The 22043-nt window shown below is 40.3% G+C and overlaps 1 protein-coding gene across 3 annotated transcripts in view; it reads right to left on the bottom strand.

Moving 5' to 3' along the window:
• Positions 1-6349, bottom strand: part of cadm2a (cell adhesion molecule 2a) — a 200989-nt gene extending 194640 nt beyond the window's left edge. The window contains exon 1 of one of the 3 annotated variants that reach the window (XM_034140127.1): positions 5857-6349. In XM_034140127.1, coding sequence (XP_033996018.1) covers positions 5857-5917 — 61 coding nt within the window. In that variant the 5' untranslated portion in view covers positions 5918-6349. The remainder of the gene's footprint in view (positions 1-5856) is intronic. The other 2 variants (XM_034140125.1, XM_034140126.1) reach the window with 2 other exon arrangements.
• Between the last annotated feature and the right edge of the window lie 15694 nt (positions 6350-22043).

Here is a 22043-nt window from a genome sequence, read left to right on the forward strand (position 1 = left end):
GGTTCAACTGAAAGTGCGTGTTAAATCAAGCCACTGCATTTGTTTGCTTTTTGCAAGTATGTGTGGGGCAGAAAATTATGTAAATATATATATTTTTGTATTTATCTTTTTCTTCAGCTTGAACCTTCTTTTACCCTCTCCTGGTTTGAGTGAAAGATTATGAACATCCTCTGAGTTTTAATCCTAAAGGTTGATTGTGTTTGTGTCTTTTTATTCCAGAGTGTTTGAGATTAGTGACACATGGCTTGTCAAAGACTGGAGTTTCAGATTAGCCGCTCGCTAATCCTTTGGAATTCAATGCTAATACAGACATCACGTATGCATGCGCGCGTTCACGCAGTCTTTCTTTTCCAATGCGTGTGCTTGTGCGTCGTTCTTATTGGGTCGATTATATCTGATTGCTAAAGTGTGACTCAACTTTTGCTTGTCAATCAAAACATACCAGAAACATTTTTTTCTATAAGAATTAGTCATCATATAGCAGAGGAAGCTTTGTATAAAAATACACCTTATGCAACCCCAAACACAATTTTCTACATGTAAGGTTGTTTTATTTTATCATTACAGACGTCTCACATTGATAAATGCATATTATTTCATATCCTGATATGTATAAACAAATAGCTTCATTCCCTTTGAAGAATAGCCAAATCAGCTGATTTGTTAGCTGAGCTTGCATACTTATTTGACCTACAGGGATGTCTATTCTGGGTGCAAACTCACTGTCTGCTGCCACTGCTATTGCAGCCAAATCCACCTGTGGGCTCGGATTTTCCCCATTCTCCACGGGAGGCTGTATTTCATCTCTCCCTTCTCTCGCTTTTGGGCTGGCTTTAAATTCCACCCTGTCGTAGAAACATGAAACGCAGCCTTGATGCCAAAATAAAAATCTAAATTAACTCTGCATTGAATCACGACAAAAAATGTTAATTTACGGATTAGCAATGTGTCTGACATGTTCTGTATTTGTAACCAGGAAGCTATTAGCTCACTGCACCACCAACATAGGATTCGATTAGATAATACCTAGCACTTAGGCTCAAATTATAGACTATGTATTAGAATTAGTATGTTATAAATGGGACATGTTCTTGAATGTAAGCCTGACAACATAATTATAGATATTTTTGGTTTTGCATGCTTGAAATGTGAAGCGAGTAAGGCAGTCATCCATGATGGTGCGTCAGTGCCATCTCACAGTCATTTACTCCTTAGAGGATGTATTCCATTTCCAGCAGATTCATGCCAGGATCAGTAAAGCCCTATCCTGCAGAATTGAGTAAACAGAGTGACTGTGTGTTGTGCTGGGGACCTGGACACAATATATGACACCTAGACATGTTGTAAGGCCATATTCTCTGAAGACAAGAGACAAGAGTCTTCATATCAGTGTGTTCAAACATAAAGCCAGGCTGAATCTTGCAATACACTGAATATGTAGCTTTGGGAGATGTTTAGTAATGGGCACATTTAAAATGAAGTATGTCTTAAAGGTGGGGGAGGTAATTTTGGAGAAACCAGCTCGAGATCGCTAGAATTTGAAAATACACAGCCGGAAAAAATCTGCCACTTCCTTACAGAGCCCCTCCTCCAACACACACGAACGCGCACATGACCAATGAGGGCACGAGATAAGTTTGTGCACAGATGGAAGGCTGACAGGCAGGTAGGCCATCCAGTTACTTTAGCCGGGCCGGCTAAAATGATTGGTCGTGCTTTTTACAGTACTACGGCTTCCTCAGATGACATTTTTTTATGGATTTTTTGTCAAAGCACTTTAAGATATTCATTGCTATCGGGATGTTAAGAGCATTCCATGGAATATAACAAAAAGTGTATCTCGAGCCGGTTTCTCAAACTTACCTACCCCACCTTTAAGTATGTCTGAAGTACAAAAATAATGTCCGATCTTTCTGTGATGCTGCATTTGTGAGCATCATATTTTGCAGGCTCATTAAAGCTTAGGGTATTTCCACAGGCTGGTTTAGGAGCTGAGCTGTGCACATAGGATAACATTTACATAAAGCTTAAAACTTCTCACTCCTCCATAGTGTCTTGTCTAGGTTCTGTTTTTGCCACTTGTGAATATCTACCATATGCCACTACATGTGTATTGAGCTTAACAATGATTGGCCTCCTGCCTCTTCCTGTGTCCTTTCATCCCTATGTCTAAATACACTTTGAGAGCGTCTGTTTTCAACTTGTCATTGCTGTACATTCCCAAGCAAAACCTGCCCCGCATGTTTACTGATATGAGAAAGAATTGGAACAAGTGGCAGGTTCCCTGGAAGTGTTTCTGGAGCAGCACATTTCTGCTCTGCCATGAAGAGTGTGTAAGCTCTGAATCCCACGTTCCCCTCCAGCCTCCTCCTTCTTTCTGTTTTAACTTTTTCAACACCTGGACTAACAAAAGACTGGCTTTGATCATGGGAAATCCCTTGGCAGGGCAGCAATGAATCCACAGTGGGGCTCCGTGTGTGTGTGTGTCTGTGTGATGCCCAGTTCTGCTCTACTAAAGATTTTCAGCATTGAAGGTGTATGGCTTCTGTGTAAGGTACAGAATACGTCACATGTTCCACCCGTCAAAGCGTGTCCATGAAAATGAAACACATAGAAGTGGGAGGGTGAGTGCAAGTGAGCGAGAAAGAGAGAGCACCTTGTTTCTCCCATGTAATCAGTGGCTCTGCAAACACACACACACACACACACACAGACACACACCACACACACACACACAAGGCCGCTTGTTATCGGAAGCTTTCCCACGCTGCTGTGGTACAAAGCTCCACACCAGGATGGGAGGATGAGGCGAGGGAGGAATGCTCGGAAGTACAGAGGGATGGAGGGTCAGCCTACAGCAGCTTAGACTCACTGCAGGGATAAATACATCCCTCAGCGGGGGTTTGTATTTAGGCTAGCAAGATCAGAGTTCAAAACAGACGGACTACCAGGCAGGCAGAGCGATAAACAGCCATCCTAACAGCAAACAACAACCAGTGCACACATATTGCACACTTTAGCCGAGAAGATTGCACATTCCTCCTCCACACCTCTCCTCCCACGTCACTCTAACATCAAGTCCTCTATTCTAGAATATCTCCCTCTTTCTCTGCTGCTCTCCTGCCTCCATCTCCCCTCGCCTGCCGCGCAGCCCCGGGCTATTACGTAAGAGGTCCATTTGCATAACAGGCTGTTTTCTCTGAATCCGGCATGGGCACACGAGACACACTGGATAATATGCTAACAACTCGGGCTGTTGGTAAACAACAACCTCCATCAAAACACTTCACGTTCACACTATATATATATATATATATACACGACGCAGGTCTAGTCGGTGACAGAGATGCAGTGTGTCTGGATGTCTTGATGCCAGGTGGCACCGGGCCAGAGGGGCTGAAACAGCTGCCATTTACAGAGCGCACGGATACGGCTGCGGCTAGATAGACTTCATTCAGAGGGAGGCTGACCTGCCTGCTGTGTGGAACCTATACAATAATAGGTCTTGCACTGCGAGATGACTGTTCAAATCAAGCAGCCTAACATTATCCCCTTCAGAGTTAGGCAGGGAGAGAGAAAGAGACTGATGTGAGGGTGTGTGGAAACGGATCCGAAGTGCGCTCGGCTGTTAACAGCATGGTTTTTGTCATTGCGTAGGCCATTCCAGACTTGAACTATAGAAACGTGGCACTCATTTGCAAGGTAATAAGCACACACAAGAACACACAGACACACTCCCATAATGAATGTGCCACCCTTAGGAGAATAAAGGGGGACAGAGAAGCCCTGAAACGTCAATAATTGCTGCAGTGCGAGCTGTCAGATATATCAGATACCCTAAGATAACTCATTACATATCAATTCATTAAGTCAAGGGTGGCCTTAATCATGGCTGGTTGTTAAGGACTGCTCTCACTCACTCTCATATGCACACACACTCACACACTTCAAAGAGAGAACAACAAATTATCAAGGGAATCAAGTGATCTCTCCTTTGGGATTTACTCGTGTGGAAAGCTGGTTTAAGTCAAGACTTTCATGTTAATAAATCTGTTATCAAATGCCTTAAATACATCTTGATGTAATTTGAGTGGGATAAAGTGGACTTTATATCACAAACTGGAGCTCAGCGCAGCATAAGTGGCCCTGCTGTTAGACTGACAGTTTTTTTCCGACTAAATCCATCACCCTCCTGCCACTGACAGTCCAGCAACTCAATACGAAGTGTTCCCTCTTTAACTTCTTACAAATCTTATTGATTTCCTTGGATGCCTCAACACGTGAATGCAATCCAGTACTCAACACTGTATTGTGTTTAAAGTGAAGTGAAAAAAGATCACAAAACATGCCACTGGGTTGTACTCCGGCATCTTTCTATAACATTTCTTAAATATGGAACTATTCTGGAACAAAAATGTATTATGCAAACCCTCCGCATTGCATCATCAAAATAGCGTGATGTAAAAAGAGAGTTTTCTAATGATGGTTGAATTAAAAAATCAGTCTTGTATTCACTGATCAAAACCATCAAAGCCCCAGAATTTTCTTTCCTTGCTGTGTTGGCTCACATCCTCTACTCTGTTGATACTTTATATGTTTAAGACAGGCGGAGAATAGAAAATATAAGCATATATAATATTGTATACAGGGCTGGTTTAGACAAAAGAAAATGTATGCCATTTTATGATATTGCAGTGCAATGTATGTATTGTAGTTCCACTTTAATTGATATGCTGATATCTCACTGAACCACTTACAGACATGGCAACCATGTGACCTTGACCCCAATGTCACCTTAATCTAATGTTTACATACCTATCTTCTGTAAACAACACTGTTTATCTTGATATTATCACAAACAGTTATGAGATCGAAATGTTATTCACATTTACATCAGCCATTGTCAAGTTGATTTCCTTGCTAAGGGTTACTGTAAGCACAGTAATAATCACTGGTACATTGTTGTGCATGTTGGCTATATGAGGCATAATCTGAGAGAAGCTTGACCTTTACATCAGCTATCACACAGAAAAATCAACTTCTCAGAAAGTAATGGGAAAGCCTGTCCTCCTAATCATGCACCTGTTCATTGACAATAGCCTTCCCTGAAACCTTTATGCAGGCACACAACACACCAGAGATGACTGTGCGCACTATGTCCACAGACACCACGCCTGCACAGAGAAAACAGAGGGTAAATTCATAACAGAAAACAAAAGAGATTAGAGTCAAAATGCTGTGTGTGCATATAAAGCTGCCGTTATCAGCAGCAGCATCAAACTGTTCGGTGCGTAAAAGGCTGCCCGTGTCTCCGTGACTCATCCAAGTGCTGCACGTCAAAAACAACCGCGGGGTTGGTTACTTCATGTAAAGGTGTGTCTTCCTAGCGGGCTCATTTTTTCTTTCATTGGCACTCACGCACATCGCAGACTCAGGAGTCGCACCACTCTGTTTGGCTTCACAGCCACTGCTCGGGTCGTGCCCCGAGCACACAATTATGAAAATAGTATCCTCCTCATTCCGGAACATTAACACACAAGGGATCTAGGATGTTAGAGGACCAGCTCTCTCGCTCTCCTCGAGCTGTACCCTGAGACGCACGTTTGCACATGCACGTACATTCAACGCACGTACACACCCGCGCACGCACAAACACACATGCTGGAGAATGAGAAACCCGGTGAGGGAGAGAGGGGGGTCCGCATGTTTCTGCCAGGACCCGCGTGTGGTGTGACTGTGACCGCGCGTGCTGTTGTCCCTCCATCCTGCCCTGCTGTTGGCCTGTAACATGCACGAGTACACACACACAGTATGCACAAAACACCCGCATGTACGCACCACTTGTCCCAGACTCACCTTTCAGAAGAATCCCATAAATAGTGTAGAGGGTGAAAATCAAATGACTCTTTTGATTCATCCTGGCTTCTCTGTTTCTTCCTCTTGCCTTCCGGGCTAACTTCTCCTCTCTGTCTCTCCCCACTGGACCTCGAACCAGACCGGACTGCTCTGTCAGCTATCCAGGTGGACTTGGGAGTGCGTCTTTTGTGTGTCTCAGGGAAAAGGCACAACCGACTTCACGAACGGAAAACTGTGTTACTTTTGAAAGCAGAAATATGCTCGCTCCTAAAAAATAACAATTTCAAGGATGCACCAGCGGTTGGCTACAGGCTCAGTTTGCGGGAGAGTGAACAACAGCAGTAGTTGTCCTCCGGTCACAGAGTGGATGCTGCCGCTGCTGTACTACTGTCTGCTGTGGCGCACAATCCTCAGTGAAGGGAGCACGAGTGGATTGTTTGAGTCCCGCCCACACAGCTTTGATGGACATGAAACGTGAGCCAATCACAATGACTCAAAGTACATCGAAGTAGAGGGCGGAGGCAGGGAGGGGGGTTAGCGTGAGATACACACTGCAAGAAAAGTCAATTTGAAGTGGTTTTTAGACTTACTGAGTATTAAAGGTCCCATGTCATGGCCATTTCTACTGATCATAATTCCATTGTCGAGGTCTACTAGAATAGATTTATATTGTGCAATTTTCCAAACTCATATTGGTTTCTCATACAGCATCTCTGTATAGTGTATTCACTCTCTGTCCTAAACGGCTTGTTGGAGCTCCTGCCCCCCCCTCCCTGTGAGCCCATGGCCGTCTGCGAGACAGCGAGACACAGCGAAACCCAGCCCGAAACCAGCCCGAAACCAGCCCGAGCACACACCCGCAGCCTGGCTGGGAGTTTGTGTGTGTGCTCACACACAGACTCACAGCCTCGCCGCGTCCCGCCGTCTCAAGGAGGAGAAATTGGCGGAGCTGCAGCTGAGAAAAGATTGAGTCTGTGTGTGTGAGGAACTTAACGTAACGGCTCCACGGATTGGTCCATTTGGACCAATGGGTCCATTTGGGTATGGGCACGTCACTGTACCCAGGAAGAAAACAATGGAAAAAGATAAATCTCCAACGCTGCGTTTTGGGGCAGCATAGACAGGACTTTTCTGTGTTAGAGTTTTACTCGCTACAGGGTGTACTTTGAGGGTTTCTGACTCTGCAGACCGTTTACATGCAGAAAAACCTTCATAACACACAAGGGGACGGGTAATAACCAGAAAAGCATGACATGGGACCTTTAAAATATTAGGAAAAGCCTGCACAAAAAAGGCCCAATAGTTAGTATACATAAATAAGGGCAAAGCCTGTCCGATATAATAGCACATATTTGGAAAATTCAAATAGTGAACTGTTTTAGAAGACTTTGGATTATTTATTGATCAGGTTTTATATCTGCACTTGCTCATACATTTCATACATAGCCATTTTCATCCCTATAAAAAGAGTTCTGTTTTATCATAACTAAGGTATCATATCTTAGTTTCTCCGCAGCAGAAAAACATGTTCCATTAGTAGAACATAAACAAAAAAATACATCTCTTCAGAAAGGCAGTTTTATAAAGATACCTACATATAAATAAAAATAAAACATGTCAAGAGGTGGGCAGCAAAAAAAAGGTTGTACAATTACCTTTCCTGAAAATCAAAGCCATCTAAAGGAATTACAATTATTATAAATAACAACTCTGCAGCAATAGATGTGCAATTTGTAGGTTATAAAAACCTGCTGTTAACCAGAGCACAATTTGGAGAACCTTAAGATATTTGAATTTGGTTTTGTAAAAATATGTATGAAAAGCATCACTTACAGTATCTCAAATGTCTCAGGAAGGCTATATTATGGTCAGCCACAACCGGATACAACCTGACCCATTCGAGACAACAAGGGTCATTTTTTGCAGTGTACAAGTAGAATGGGCTCAGAATTCAAAACAGAGAAAGAGCATGCAAACGTGCTTCTGGGTGTGTGAGCTGTCCTTCCACATAAACTGAGTAACTTATACATTGCATTGCTTGCTGCTCTGTTGATAGTGATGATCCAGGTTAGAGGACTGTGAAGTATTAATGTTGACAACTGCCTGAGCATTGAAGATTGTTTTGCTGAGGACAATCAGAGGGGTGGAGAGGTGAGGTGGGATGTGATGGCACCAGGCGGTGTATAGGTGTAGGGGACATGGGGGTGGAAGTGGTCTACAGCCCTTTGGAATAAGCTGTTGAGACTGAAATATAGAGAGAACGAGCAGGTTTCACAGTACAAAGGGGATATAAGTATAAGTGTAAGCATAACAATTGTACAGTCCAAGGAAGGAACAGAATATGGATATTTACATATATGAAAATGCCTTGTGACAACTTTCCAGTAAGAGTTTTTGTAGCACCAACAAAAGAAAGGATTGTTTATCACAAAATCGCTCGACCATAGAAATCATTTGCTCCTGTTAAGTAGGCTAGTTTGAGGCCTTCCGGTTGTGAGATCAGAGAGAAGGGGCTACAAACTGCTTTGTGATGTTACATGAACATAAGAAGAAGAAGACTTTAATGAGCATGTATGAGACTATTATCGGATAACATACAGTAGAAGAGCCCGGGAATATGCTTTGAACTATGTAATTACTGTACGTATATAAATGTCAGGCATCATTAGACTAATCTCAGGAGGGACATCAGACACTCTGCAATCAAAAGCTTTATCAATTAATAAGGTGTTTGTAAAAATGGTGGCAAAGTGTGTGATTGAAAAGCGGACTTTGTTATAAATATATACGTGTCATTTGTAATTAAATGTATTTGACATTTATCACTTGTCAAATCTTTGATCTCACATTTCTGGGGCAAAGGCACGGGGTCTCAGATTGCATTTTAGCTTGATTATCAGATGGCTTGAAAAAATGCAGTCTATGCATTATTTATAAAATTAACATTGCTTATTTAAAGTTGCCTACCTATGCTAATAAGAGCCCAACGTCAATTCAATCACAGAAGTAAAGCTGCTTGGCAGGGTGTCCCTCATCAGACAACACAATGAAAATATATACAGCAAGTCACTTTTTTTAGAGTGCAAAAGAGTTTGACTCACGTTGATTTAGAAACGATGACATGGTCCAGTATAAAAAACAAATTCAAAATCAGTTATTTTAATCAGCATTTCTCATAACCTGCCTTTACTCTCAGCTGTCAGTCATTTCCTGTTTCTTCAGCATGATACTTGCAGAAAAAAAAAACAGTTTTTCCCTCTGATATACTCTAAATCAGGCACACACACTCGTATAAGCACACACACACAAAAACCCTTGTTATGTTGACCCTTGTTTTCCGTTAAAAAAATACGAATCTGTTTGCCGACAATGTTCTATAAATAAACTTGACTTGACTTGGCCCGCTGATCTCATTTTGGGTCGGTCCACTTTAAGAGGGGGTGAAGCACACCTTGTAATGGCTCATTTCACACTCTCAAAATTGCTGTGTGCCATCACTAGAGGCATAGAGAGGAACCACTGGATCCTCTCAGAAAAACAAAAACAAAAAAAGTGTTTGGATTCAGGAGAAAGGCCAGTCAGTGAACTGATAGAAAACAGCACATTCAAGTTTCCGCCTCACCTGGGATTGTCCCGGCGTTCCAGATGGCAGACAGACCAGTCTCTCTCATTCTGTCACACACACACACATGCACACAGCCACTAATGCACACCCTCCTCTCAGAGTTTCAAGTAACCACCACCTGCTCCTGGCTGAGGCCATTGTTCACTCGTCCACCTAATGTAGGCTGACACACGTTGCCAAGCTGAGGGCCGAGCACTCTGGCTTGGATAAAACAAGGCGGGGCACGACATAAATCACCTTTTATATTGAAATGTTCTTTCATCGATGTTTGTGTGTGTGTGATCAATTGAATGACCTACTTTGTAAATTCTGTACAAAGGGTTTCACAATGGGAAATTTTAAAAAGACAAATAAATAAAAATTAAATAAAAGATAAAAGATTTGTTTTAAATCAAAGAGCGGATATGAAGGCCTGTCATGAATAGTTCAAACCAAATGAGTATTTCATATTTACCACATGATGTTATTTATCTCTGTTGAGTATTGTCCAGTGTATCTGTTTATAAAACTAATTTAAGTTTCAATATTGAGATGCAACTGACAGGTAAGAAAAAGCAGATTTTCAGTATCACACATTATTCCTCCTTCACACTTTTCTTGGGCTCATGACATATGTTAATAACATACAGTTTGGAAGTTTGTGGTGTGACATCTGGAAGCGTAGGGGTGTCCTTGCCAGGATTTTTGAGGGTTTGGAGCGCTCTCTTTTCTGCAGCACTCTCCTGCCATCCATTTATTAAGCAAAAGGCATTGCCTGATTGATGAGCTAACAATGATGTGGAACAGCTTATAAACACAAAATGACTAACTAATATCAAATCACAGCTAAGTTTAACCAAACGTTTGCAGCTTGAAAAACAATATAAACACACATACTGTCAGTAAAGCCCAAATTAGCAACTTATAAGGGAAAATAACATTGATGAGTTGTGCTCATATACACAGGTGACAGACTGTGGAGAAGGAAATAGCATGTAGCTAATATAACGCATCAGTAACTGAAAAGGCTTCACAGCCCAGTAGCTACTACCCAGAAGGGATGTATAACTTCAGTGTGACACAGGCGGCTTATTTTTCAGACACCTGGGTGTTTTTCTCCCACTGTGTCTGCAGAATAAATGACCTTTCCTTCAGATTTTGGCAACCATGAAGTGCCACAGAGACCAGAGCCATTGCAGGCTGCCACACCACAAGGGGAGACTGTCCGCCAAATACAGCCAGATCCAAAGCTCAGCAGCAGTGTTGAGATTAGAGTGGCACATCAATTGTTTCAGTACCACTCACTCGGAAAGTGTTCCGAGACCAAACTCTGAATACAAAGGCGGCAGGGACTGCCCTCTTGTTAATGAGAATGGCAGCATTCCACTTACATTCAGAGGTTTAAAAGGCTGTAGACGCATGTTCTGAATAACATTCACTTTTACACTTGGGTCTCTTAAAAATGTTTCTACAATAAAATGTTTTTGTGAGTGACACTCTTTGATTTGCAGTATATGCCAGGCATTAAGATAGAAAGTAAAGTAAGGGTTGGTTGTGTTGCTTGGTAACTTAGGTCAAGTTCATATCCGGGCATATTCAGGAACAGAACCTTAACTGTGAGGGGCTCCAAGGCAGTGTTCGGTTTGGCAGCAGTCTTCAAAAGACCAAACTGATGGCTTTCTATTTTTTGTAGCCCATTGACCGGGAATTGTGAAAACTTAACCTTATGTTGTCCACTGTATTGACTCAGTGTGTGCTCCTTTCTGACTGTTAACAAAACAAGGCCATACATTTTAGCTCACAGAATCATACTCATGAATACAGTACAGCACTAAAGACTCAAATACCCTGATAAATACACAGCCATACGCTCTTTGTATAACTCATACACTACTACTATATCTAACAAACCCCACTGCTTATAAAATGTTATAGTACTGTATCAGAAACCAATAGAACATGGAAGTGTGTGTGAATAATTGAGGTTGTTTTTGAAAGAGAAAATGAAACATAATACTAAGCCTAAAGCATATAGAAACACTATTATAGATGCATGAGCATCATGTCATGTTCTCATACATACAGATCTTTGACCTATAGCATATGCACATCAGAGTTGTTCTCATCTTATGAAAGGCAATGTAAATAGGATCTTGAAATAACCCTTTAGGGCTTTTACTTTTTTGGAACTAATGGCTCAGATTCAATAATGCGAAGAAATATTTTAAGAATCATGTGTGAGGTCTTTTTATATAATGTTTTACAGAAACATATGTTATACTGGCCCTGTAGTTAAAAATACATTATTGGTTAAAACATGTCATGTGACCTGCAATTTCTACTCTTGCTTCTACACCAAAATCACCACGAATCCGTTAAAGGTTTTTATTGGAAAATTAATCAGAGCCAATCATCACCTGAGAATTTAAAAATGCCTTTTTCTTAAAGTGGACCTATCATGCTATATTTAAATGATATATTGTAGGGCCATACCTATATAAGGTATATTTATACGTTTCTGTTTTCAAAATACCAAACAGATCATGCCTCATTTCGCTCTATGTGCTGTTTGCTGTCTACTGGTCTGATTCTGCTGACCACGCCCCCCTGCAGGAGAGGGGAGACGTGCTCTGATCAGCTGCTGGGCTGTCAGAAGAGGGGGAGAAAAAGAGATCTCCGTCCTCCGTGTTTTATTATATAGAGTCGTTATTCATTTGTTTTAAAGCTCAATAAATAACAAAGAAGACCTTTGACCGGCACTTTTCGAATTTTGTCCGGAAGATTTGAACTTTAACGGACATCTTGACCGGCGAAAGAAACTGAAACTGAAACTCTGCCGCACGGTCCCCTCGTTCCTTGGAAGAGGCGGAGAGGTGGGTGTTTGTCATCTGCTGGTGGACTAACCGGAGAGAATTACAGTGCTTGCCTCAACGGGTAGGGATTGCATTGAATTAAAGCAGCGGGAGCAAACGCTTGCCTCGGGGAGGGAGAAAAAAAGCCACAGCGGAGAATAAACAGAAGGGTAACCATGGTAACTATGGGCGGGAAGTCTTCTTCACTGCTTTTGTGGCAGACTACAGCGCCACTTACAGGCCTGGCATATGTACTACAGCGTCTCCAGTGCTTTCGAGCGGCAATGGCCGGCCGTGGCCCAACCCCACATTCCCCTGATAGGTGGAGAGTTGGCCCAATAGCCGTAGCGCCACTTCTGTGACGACATAGAAGTGTTCAAATCTGGATCAGTCTGTATCAGATCCGTTGCAGCCCCTTTTTTAGAGATTTGGGTATGGAGGAAAATAGAGAGGGTTGTGTTTTCTGACACTTGGTGAGTTCCCTGGAACACCGGGGACACATATTCATGTATAAAAGACGTACAAAAGTACAATTTGCATGATAGGTCCCCTTTAAATTAAAATCGGATTTATTATGTCACACTATCCTCTCTCACATCCATCATTACAATATGTCACAAACACTTTCATTGTCTCACTTGCTCACCACTGTTTTTACATTACATGTTACTTGTTAGACGCTTTTATTCATCTCGTTCTCCCCCATATTCACCTATAATGTTTTCTCATATATTTTCTTTCTCATACACACATAATTATACTCTCTAATAAAACAAGGTGTTTTTTGTCTGCATTACAAGGGAAACCCCCCTGAAACTAATTGAAAATATAATATAATATTACATATTAGGTCCTTTGATGCTCATTTTCTTGTAAAATCTGAATAATGACCATGTCTCTTTGATATCATACAAAAGTAAAACCTGTGTGAAAGCCAGCACGACTGTGTGTGTGAGTGTGTGTGCTGGTATCAATTTGATTAGTAAATTTGAACCTCGAAAGGTCAGACTCCTTCCTGTATGTTTTGTTGCCTGTGAAATGTCACATTATGTCTTGCTGGTGGTTAAACACAGCTTGTGAGCCACAGTTATTTCGGAGACAACAACTTTACCAGCACCAGTCTTTTTCTCTTGTTTTTCACACCAACATTTGCATATTCAAACAGGATTGCAGACAGGTGTGACAGAGGCAGTTTGAAGGATGATTGCCAACTTTTTATAAGCAATGACACATGCAAACATAACGTCCCTGATTCATCTAACACGGGAAGATAGAGGTTCAGTTTGTTTACACAGAATCAGCAATAAAGGGCAACGTCTGACATGTCCATTAGAAAACACAGGATTCCAGTTTGGCCTGTGTTCTTGGTTCTGTTTCTGCCACTGTCTGTCTCTCTGTGTGTTATGTTCCCATCCGCCTTTATGTCTGTCTATGTGCTTGGACACAATACATAATTTGATTCAGCCAGATCCAGTACTGGTCCAGAGGGAAGGAGCCAGATCTGAATACACCAACTGTTCCCTGGCAGTCAGAGATAAAGTATTAGCCAGTCCATTCAAGTTACATTTCCGTGTTTGATTGCCATATTTAGCTAAGCAGTGACAGTGATGCCAAATCAGTGGAAGTAAAAGCTGAGATCAAATGTTAATAAATACTAATTTATCGACCGTAAATAACGGATATGTGAACTTCGATATATGTATATAGTTTCAACAGCCAAAAGGCAGAAACCACACACCCTTGATGTAACATAAAGAGGCAAACATTCATTTTCAGAGAACACAAAGAAGTTGTCGATGTAAGATTATGAATAGTAATAATATTTAATTAAATAATACTCCTTGGTGCATTATATTTTGTGAACGGAGTGAGTAGTCTCAGTCAAATATAATATAATATGAAGCACATAATGGATGACTAATTAAGCCCTTGAAGGACATGCTTACATTTGTAATTTACTTTTTAGTCTGAGCATACATTTGTGTAATATAAATCAAAGAATGTAAAGCTACTTGATAATTATAGTTATGAAAATGGTAATGTTTGTAACATTGTAAAGGCCAATGTTTTTACAAAAAACATCAACAACCACTCTGACACACACACACACACACACACACACACACACACACACACACACACACACACACACACACACACACACACACACACACACACACACACACACACACACACACACACACACACACACACACACACACACACACACACACACACACACACACACACACACACACACACACACACACACTAAAACGCTCCATGATGGGGCATTTATTTGTAATATGAGTGTGACTGTCCACAGCTGAGGTATCTAGTCAAGCCAGAGACCTCTCACTCATGCAGAACCACACAAATGCCATGTGCACGCAAACATGCACACAAGTACTATACACACATGAGCATACACCGGGAACCAAGTGTAGGCTGAAACCCAACAGACCAGCACTTGCTCAGATTTTTGGATGATTCAGTGGAGAAGTGGGCCTCACATGAAAACACACACACATGCACACTCTCACTCACTCACTAGCTCTAGCCTCTAGGTAAGGGAAGGCTCACGAAATTGAGTTCACGGTGGTCGCTTAGCAATGTTGAGCAGAGGGTGTGCTATCAGGCCAAATTGTTCCGGTTCCTCTTGGCTCCCCTCAATTCCGTTTGAGTGTTCAGAGGTGGAACGACGGCACGGTGATCTGGCGGCACTGACATTTAGAAAGGAGGAAGGGGAAAATAAAAGGCCCAAAGTGAGAATTTATCAGCTCCCAGTCAAAAAAGAAGCTGTAACAGATAGAGGTAAAAATATATAGCAGATCTTTTCTCTTTAAAGACAATGAATTGGAATGAGTTTTATTGACATGTACACAACTTTTCAGGACAATCTAAACTATATTTTGGCAGCGCTTTTTATCAACAAACTTTAGTCAACATTTCATAAAAGAACGGACATTGGGCCTCAGCAACATTCTCCTACATTTCTCAGGTATTTTCTGTAATCAAAATAAATACAGGTCAACTCTAGATGCACCAAACGTTCATAGCCATCCAAACCGGCTCTTACCCAGATGTGACGAATAATGAATACCACTTCATTCTAAATTGTTAAATTAGCATAGGAAAAGCCCTCTAAACACATTAAAAGAGCTCTGTGTGCAAATTCTCTGGAACATGCCAAATGGAGAGATGCTACAAAGAAAATATATGGAAGAAAAAAATAATGTCCACATTTGTAAAATGAGTTACTGTTAAATAAACGTAAACAAATTCAACATGATATTTTCCCGGGCATCATTACTGGTCTAACAGAAAAGCATCTAATGTAGGCCATTCAGAAGCTGAACGCACACTACCATCCTCCAGGAATTGTACAGTCTTAATTGGGGTAAATGGACCAATACTTTTTTGTAAGCCAACAAATTAAATAATCCAATCATTTGAATTACTCCAAACATAAAACATTATTAATGTGATTATTTTATATCAATGCATTTTTTTATGTTCCTCAAATTAAAAAAACGTGTTGATTGTTTTTTTGCTCTTCTTCCTGGTAAGAGTGCTCTCGACCACTGGTTAATAATACCACCAACATAATAAGAAGAAATCCTGATAAACAAATAGCAGTATATGTGTTCGTATATTGCTTCTTGCACCAGGCACATTGCACTGTCTACAGTCTAAAACTTTTAAGTGGAAGCTAGAACCCAAACTTGGCACATATGGATGCACACTTGCATACAAATGCTCACACAGTTTAAAAGCCCAAGGGTTTATGTGACTAATTAGCAAATACCATTTTCCAAACCTCACTCTCAGCACTTTTCTACCATTTTCTTGTTTTAATTCATTTGATCTTACGGCTACGGAGGTAAGTGTAGGAAAATGGGTAATTTGGCAGCTCATCTATTCCTACTTTATCTCATAGCAAAGGACAAATATCACAGGAACAGTGTGAATCTGCAGCTTGTGGGGGCAAAAGCTGGGAGCACAATCTGCTAAATTCTTGGCTAAATGTACAGTCTTTTCCAAATTACCGCTCACTCCCGAATGTCACCTTCAAACACTCTGCCAAAAGGAGGTATGATGTGAAGAGACATTTCATTTGGAGCTGATACTGTGTAAGCATGCATGTTTGTATTGCTGCTGGAGGCTGCGAGAAAACCTGGTTATTACCGATCCAGATGCTTCGCTCCAACTGTACCTGCTTTACTGCATGCCTTACGGAGAGTACATGTCCCTGCAGCCATTGCATATTACAAACAAACCCTTATTACTATAACCATTCCTTTTTACTAAGATCAATGTCCATAAGTAGTGTATGTTCACATCTTAAAAATGTTCAGAGTTTTAGGCATTCGTTGTATTATTATCAAAGACATTATTCTGTTCTTTCCCTTTGTTTGCATTTTTAAAAAGAATAAATGGGCAATCCTTCCAACATTGAATGCTCTGTTTCCGACTGGCTGTTAATATCCCTGAAAAAACATCTTTATAGACTGACTTTATCTTCCTTTACCAGCTCTTTCTGCAGCCTTAGACCAGGTAGTGACTACACTTAGAGATGAATTTGTGTTTTTCTCTCCATCCACAATAAGACCGTACACTTTTTGACCGCAGTCATTTGACTTTTGTAACATTGTTTTGGATGGATAGACTCTGAAATATGCACTCTGTTATTTGAGTTTTCATTGGAAACATAAAAGCTTTTGAAATATGCCGATGCATTTACCAACCTTTCACAAACATTGCCACCACTCTTGTAACCCTCTGTAGCCTATCTCCTGAATCACTTCACACCGAGTAACCTTCCTTCACTTATTGGTCAAAAGGTGTGAGTGATGCATTTCAGATTGCAATCAATGAAAACATGTGGCCACTTTATACTTAGCACTGGTTATGTCAGCAGCAACATTTCAAAGAGAAACACATGCAGGTGAGGGCAGGTCGAGTGTGTTTGAATAGCTTGCTGGCCCATGAAGAGAAGTAAAAGGCAACAGTAATCAATAGAAGCAATGGTTGCAATTGTTGAATACAACACTCTGTTATGTGTTTGTGTGTAGGTGTGCGTCAGTTGATCAGGGAAACATTTCTAAACACATCCACACTTTTTCTTGTACAGTACTTTGCCACATAAGGATATATTTGACATTGGGAGTGTGAGCAAAGGCTTATGGACTGACCCTGTGTCTTCTTCTTAAGCCAATGTTAAGCAGACAGAGACTATTCAGTATTGAGGGAATATTGGTTAGACGAGCAACAAAGGTGACTTTTCTGCCAGCAGAATATTGCAGAAATCATCTTCCATAGATGAGTTATGCTTTAAACTCTATAGGTTAACTATGGAGAAGGGAACATCTCTCAGTACAATGTTTGTATTAATTCAGATGCCTAGTGTTGTGCAACCTGGGTGCGTGCTTATACTGTTGGTACCGAAATGCACTGTTATTTGTTCATTCCTTTTAAAATCTATTTGGAAGTTTATTTTGAAAAGACTGTATATGAATGTATCAAATGTAAATTCACAAAGCTAGCTGTACATTTGTTGTTCAGTGCACAGAAAACAAGGAATCATTTTTTCAAAAGATATCAACTGAACCGCTGTATGAGAACGTATTGCAGCTGCAGCATTACTAATGTTATTATGGGACAATAGCAGCTGCTTTGATGTCATCTTCCATTAAATAATATTTTGCTGATGGTATCTCTATTATACAATCCACTGATGATCTAGCCGCTGTTTCACTTTAAAAGTAATCACCCATATCTGTCATTCATCAATAAGCAAACGTTAGAGTCAATGTCACAATTACAATAAGACAGTTATTAAATTATATAGTCAAATATATAGTTAGCTAGCAGAGATATCTCTCAGTTTTAACATGTGACTTGCTTTGACTACTTAGAAATTGAAAAGTAAAGTTTTTAAAGAGAGGAGAAATGTCAACAGTAACAAAGAATGCCAACAATTCAGGAAAAGTACGTTTTATAAAGTGAGCATTTGTCAGTGAGTAGGGAAACAAAGTGACACATTGTGCCCTCAAGTTAGATGTCATGTTCATAAAAAGAGAGAAACAATGTGGTTGAGCTATAGGGTAGTAGTGTGGTCCTGAGAAGTTGACAGTTATTTGGAATCAACTATGGATAACCCGAGGCGGGCGGGGGAGTCGAGTGCTGGAGCCATGAGATAGAGCACAAATGTTGGTATGAACATGAACACTGGAAAACAAGCATACAAACAAAAACCCACATTGTAGATTACTTGAAATAATGCTCCACCTAAACAAAAGCATAACTAATTCACACTTGGAGCAAAATGCTAATTATGCATTAAGACAGCAAGCAGTATTATTTCTCATTCTCAAGGGGGCCATAATGAAATTGCAGCTGAAAACGCATTTTAAGGTCACGAGAAACCCAAATCAAAAAGCAAAACTTTACGAGAACATCACTAATGGGACATTATAAGTCGTATGGTATATCTGATTAATTGATACTAAGTAAAAAAACGAAATCAAAGTGTTCATGTCTATTTATATCTGGCCTTTCATCCCATTTTATTTTGGCTTCAAGAAATGTGCCATCATCAGTTGGAAAGTGATCATATGTTGCGACACAATTTAGTTAATTCACCTTTCAGTCAACCCCTAGTTTAGCTGCTATAGGCTTAGACTGTCGGGGGACACCTTACTTCTTCTTTCTGTCTGTCTGTACCTGTGTACTCTCATGTTCCGAATAACCCAGCTTCCCCCAAATTTCTTTTTGGTATCTATCTACGCCGGGATCCTGAGTCGTGGCTGATCCTGTTGCTGTGGTCCTGAGCCCTGGATCCTGAATCATGTGTCCTGAGTCCTGGATCCTGAGTCCTGGATCCTGCATCCTGAGTCCTGCATCCTGAGTCCTGGATTTTGAGTCATGGCTGAACCTGTCACTGTGGTCCTGCCTGACTCTCATCATACTACTTCCCTGATGGCTCCCACAGGATTGTTGACATCCTCGTGGTTTCATCTTCTTATTATAGACACATGCATTTCCAAACATTTGGTCTACCTATGTTGTAAAATGTATTATCTCTTCGATTTACACACGGCATCTATTGCACGTCTGTCCGTCCTGGGAGAGGGATCCCTCCTCTGATGCTCTCCCTGAGGTTTCTCCCATGTTCCCCTTTAAACTGTGGGGTTTTTCTCTGGAAGTTTTTCCTTGTACGATGTGAGGGTCCAAGGACAGAGGGTCGTATTGTCATACTGATATTCTGTACAAACTGTGAAGTCCACTGAGACAAATGTAACATTTGTGATATTGGGCTATATAAATAAACATTTATTGAACCATGATTTGGACCATGACTGGACAGACGTTTTCTTTGTGTTGTGTTTCATTACCAACCAGTTCGGTTGGTAATGCTAACTTAGATGCATTTGCAAGCCACTAGTTTAATGTAACCTTTCTTCTGCTTGCTAATTCATTAAAACGACTCATGGCTATTGATTAGGATTTTAGCAGAACCAAACTCATGTGTGAACTAAAGCCAGCTGGTCTACAGCAATCTGGCTGAAGGCTGTTGAAGTCACCAGGTCTATGCCAAAGTGATTCAGAAGCCTTTTCTTAGTACAGTAAGTGCTGACCTGACACCAGATGCTGGTGTGTTTGTGTGGGTGCTATCACCCTATTAAAGCAAACAGGCTGTTGAACTATGCCCTGCTGTGCTCTACAACTCACATTTCTCCAAATAAAGCAGCTCTAATAACAGTGTTTGATAACAGTGAAGTGATTACTTAGTAAAAATCCACCTTTCAAGTGTTCAGAACCAAATATTACATTTTTACCAAAAGGCTGTATTATCATTGTTCGCAGTGCTGGATGCATGTTTATTATATAATGTGTATTACCGTCAAGTAATCGCATAATGAATTGCTTCATTAATTACATTCAAACATAATCCAATAGAATCATAATCCTTCTGAATGCTGCATTTTTGTCCGGATGTTCATTCAGTCTTTTCCACTATACCGAAAACCTTTACTAAATAACTGTTCAGAATGTAGGACTATGTAAATGTTAGCTCATTTCAAAATATAGCCTGAAGGCCAGTAACGTCATCAGCTGTACTAGATGAAATATCGTATTTCTTAAACAGTGATGTCAAGTGAAGAATCTTTTTCATCTAGCTCCTCTACTTCAAGGAAATCCTGCTGACTTTGAACCCTTTTGCTGCGAGGGAAAAAAAAGTGACTACTTCAAACTACAGCTTTGTTGGTCGCAGCAGATTGAGAAATGAACTGATGGAAACCTAAAGGCTATCAAAGCTAAGCGAGTTAGCCTCACTGGCTGTTAGTGTCGGTGCCATAAATGTGAGCAAGCTAAAGTCAGCACTTTAGTGTAATTCCAGTACTTAAGGCAAGCTCAAGTCAATTCTGCAATCAATCCAACTCTGGATGGTGGGGCTAAAGAAAATTACGGTTGTACTGAACTCTGTGTGTTCAAGTCTTCCAAAGAAGTCAAAATGTCTTCCACTCAGTGATGGTAGCACAAGTTAGGACAATATTATGGTAGCCATTTTTTCTTAGTGAGCTCTCATATGGCTTATATTCAACAATTCAGATAAAATGTGTTCATACAATATACACAACAATGAGAAATACCTGTAAACCCACTGTACATTTTACATTTGTATTCAATTTAATATTGAATAATCCATTTATTGAAAAATTAATGTATATATAATATCCTGCATTATATTTTGTTACTGGAAATGTGTATTTCCACATGTATATTTCCACATAACTTTTAATGCTATTTTATTTCTATTTCAGAAATATTTTGGATTGTTTATTTCTGGTGTCTTAATTTCTCTTATGTACATTGCCTTGTTTCTTTTATGCTGCTGCAACACAAATAATTCCCAAATTGGGATCAATAAAATACTATCTATCTATCTATCTATCTATCTATCTATCTATCTATCTATCTATCTATCTATATATATCCATCTATCTATCTATCCATATATCTATCCATCTATCTATCTATCTATCTATCTATCTATCTATCCATATATCTATCCATCTATCTATCTATCTATCTATCTATCTATCCATATATCTATCCATCTATCTATCTATCTATCTATCTATCCATATATCTATCTATCTATCTATCTATCTATCTATCCATCCATCTATCTATCTATCTATCTATCTATCTATCTATCCATATATCTATCCATCTATCTATCTATCTATCTATCTATCTATCTATCTATCTATCTATCTATCTATCTATCTATCTATCTATCCATCTATCCATCTATCTATCTATCCATCTATCCATCTATCCATCTATCTATCTATCTATCTATCTATCTATCGATCTATCTAAACTCACTACAGCATGTTCCGGTTTGACTGCGATGAGACATACAGTATGAAGTAGTGTAGGCTCAAATGAAAGAGGACGGCTCATGATCAGATTTATTTCAGTTAAAGAACACTTCAGATGGATAGAAAAATAGATAAGACAGATAATGGTACAGTATATAAATACACAGTGGGGACCGTCATAGCTGATTGAGTAAGGGGACAGGTGAGCTTGCAGTTGAAGTCCTGCAGAGCCTCGAAATAGGGAAAAAATGCTTAGTCAGACTAAACTACTGTATGGGAGCTCCCTCGCCAAGCTTGACTATGGACAGGCAACACAATGTCAGCACCTTTTTTAGT

The sequence above is a fragment of the Trematomus bernacchii genome, unplaced genomic scaffold (assembly GCF_902827165.1).
Source record: "Trematomus bernacchii unplaced genomic scaffold, fTreBer1.1, whole genome shotgun sequence".
Classification (NCBI taxonomy): domain Eukaryota; kingdom Metazoa; phylum Chordata; class Actinopteri; order Perciformes; family Nototheniidae; genus Trematomus; species Trematomus bernacchii.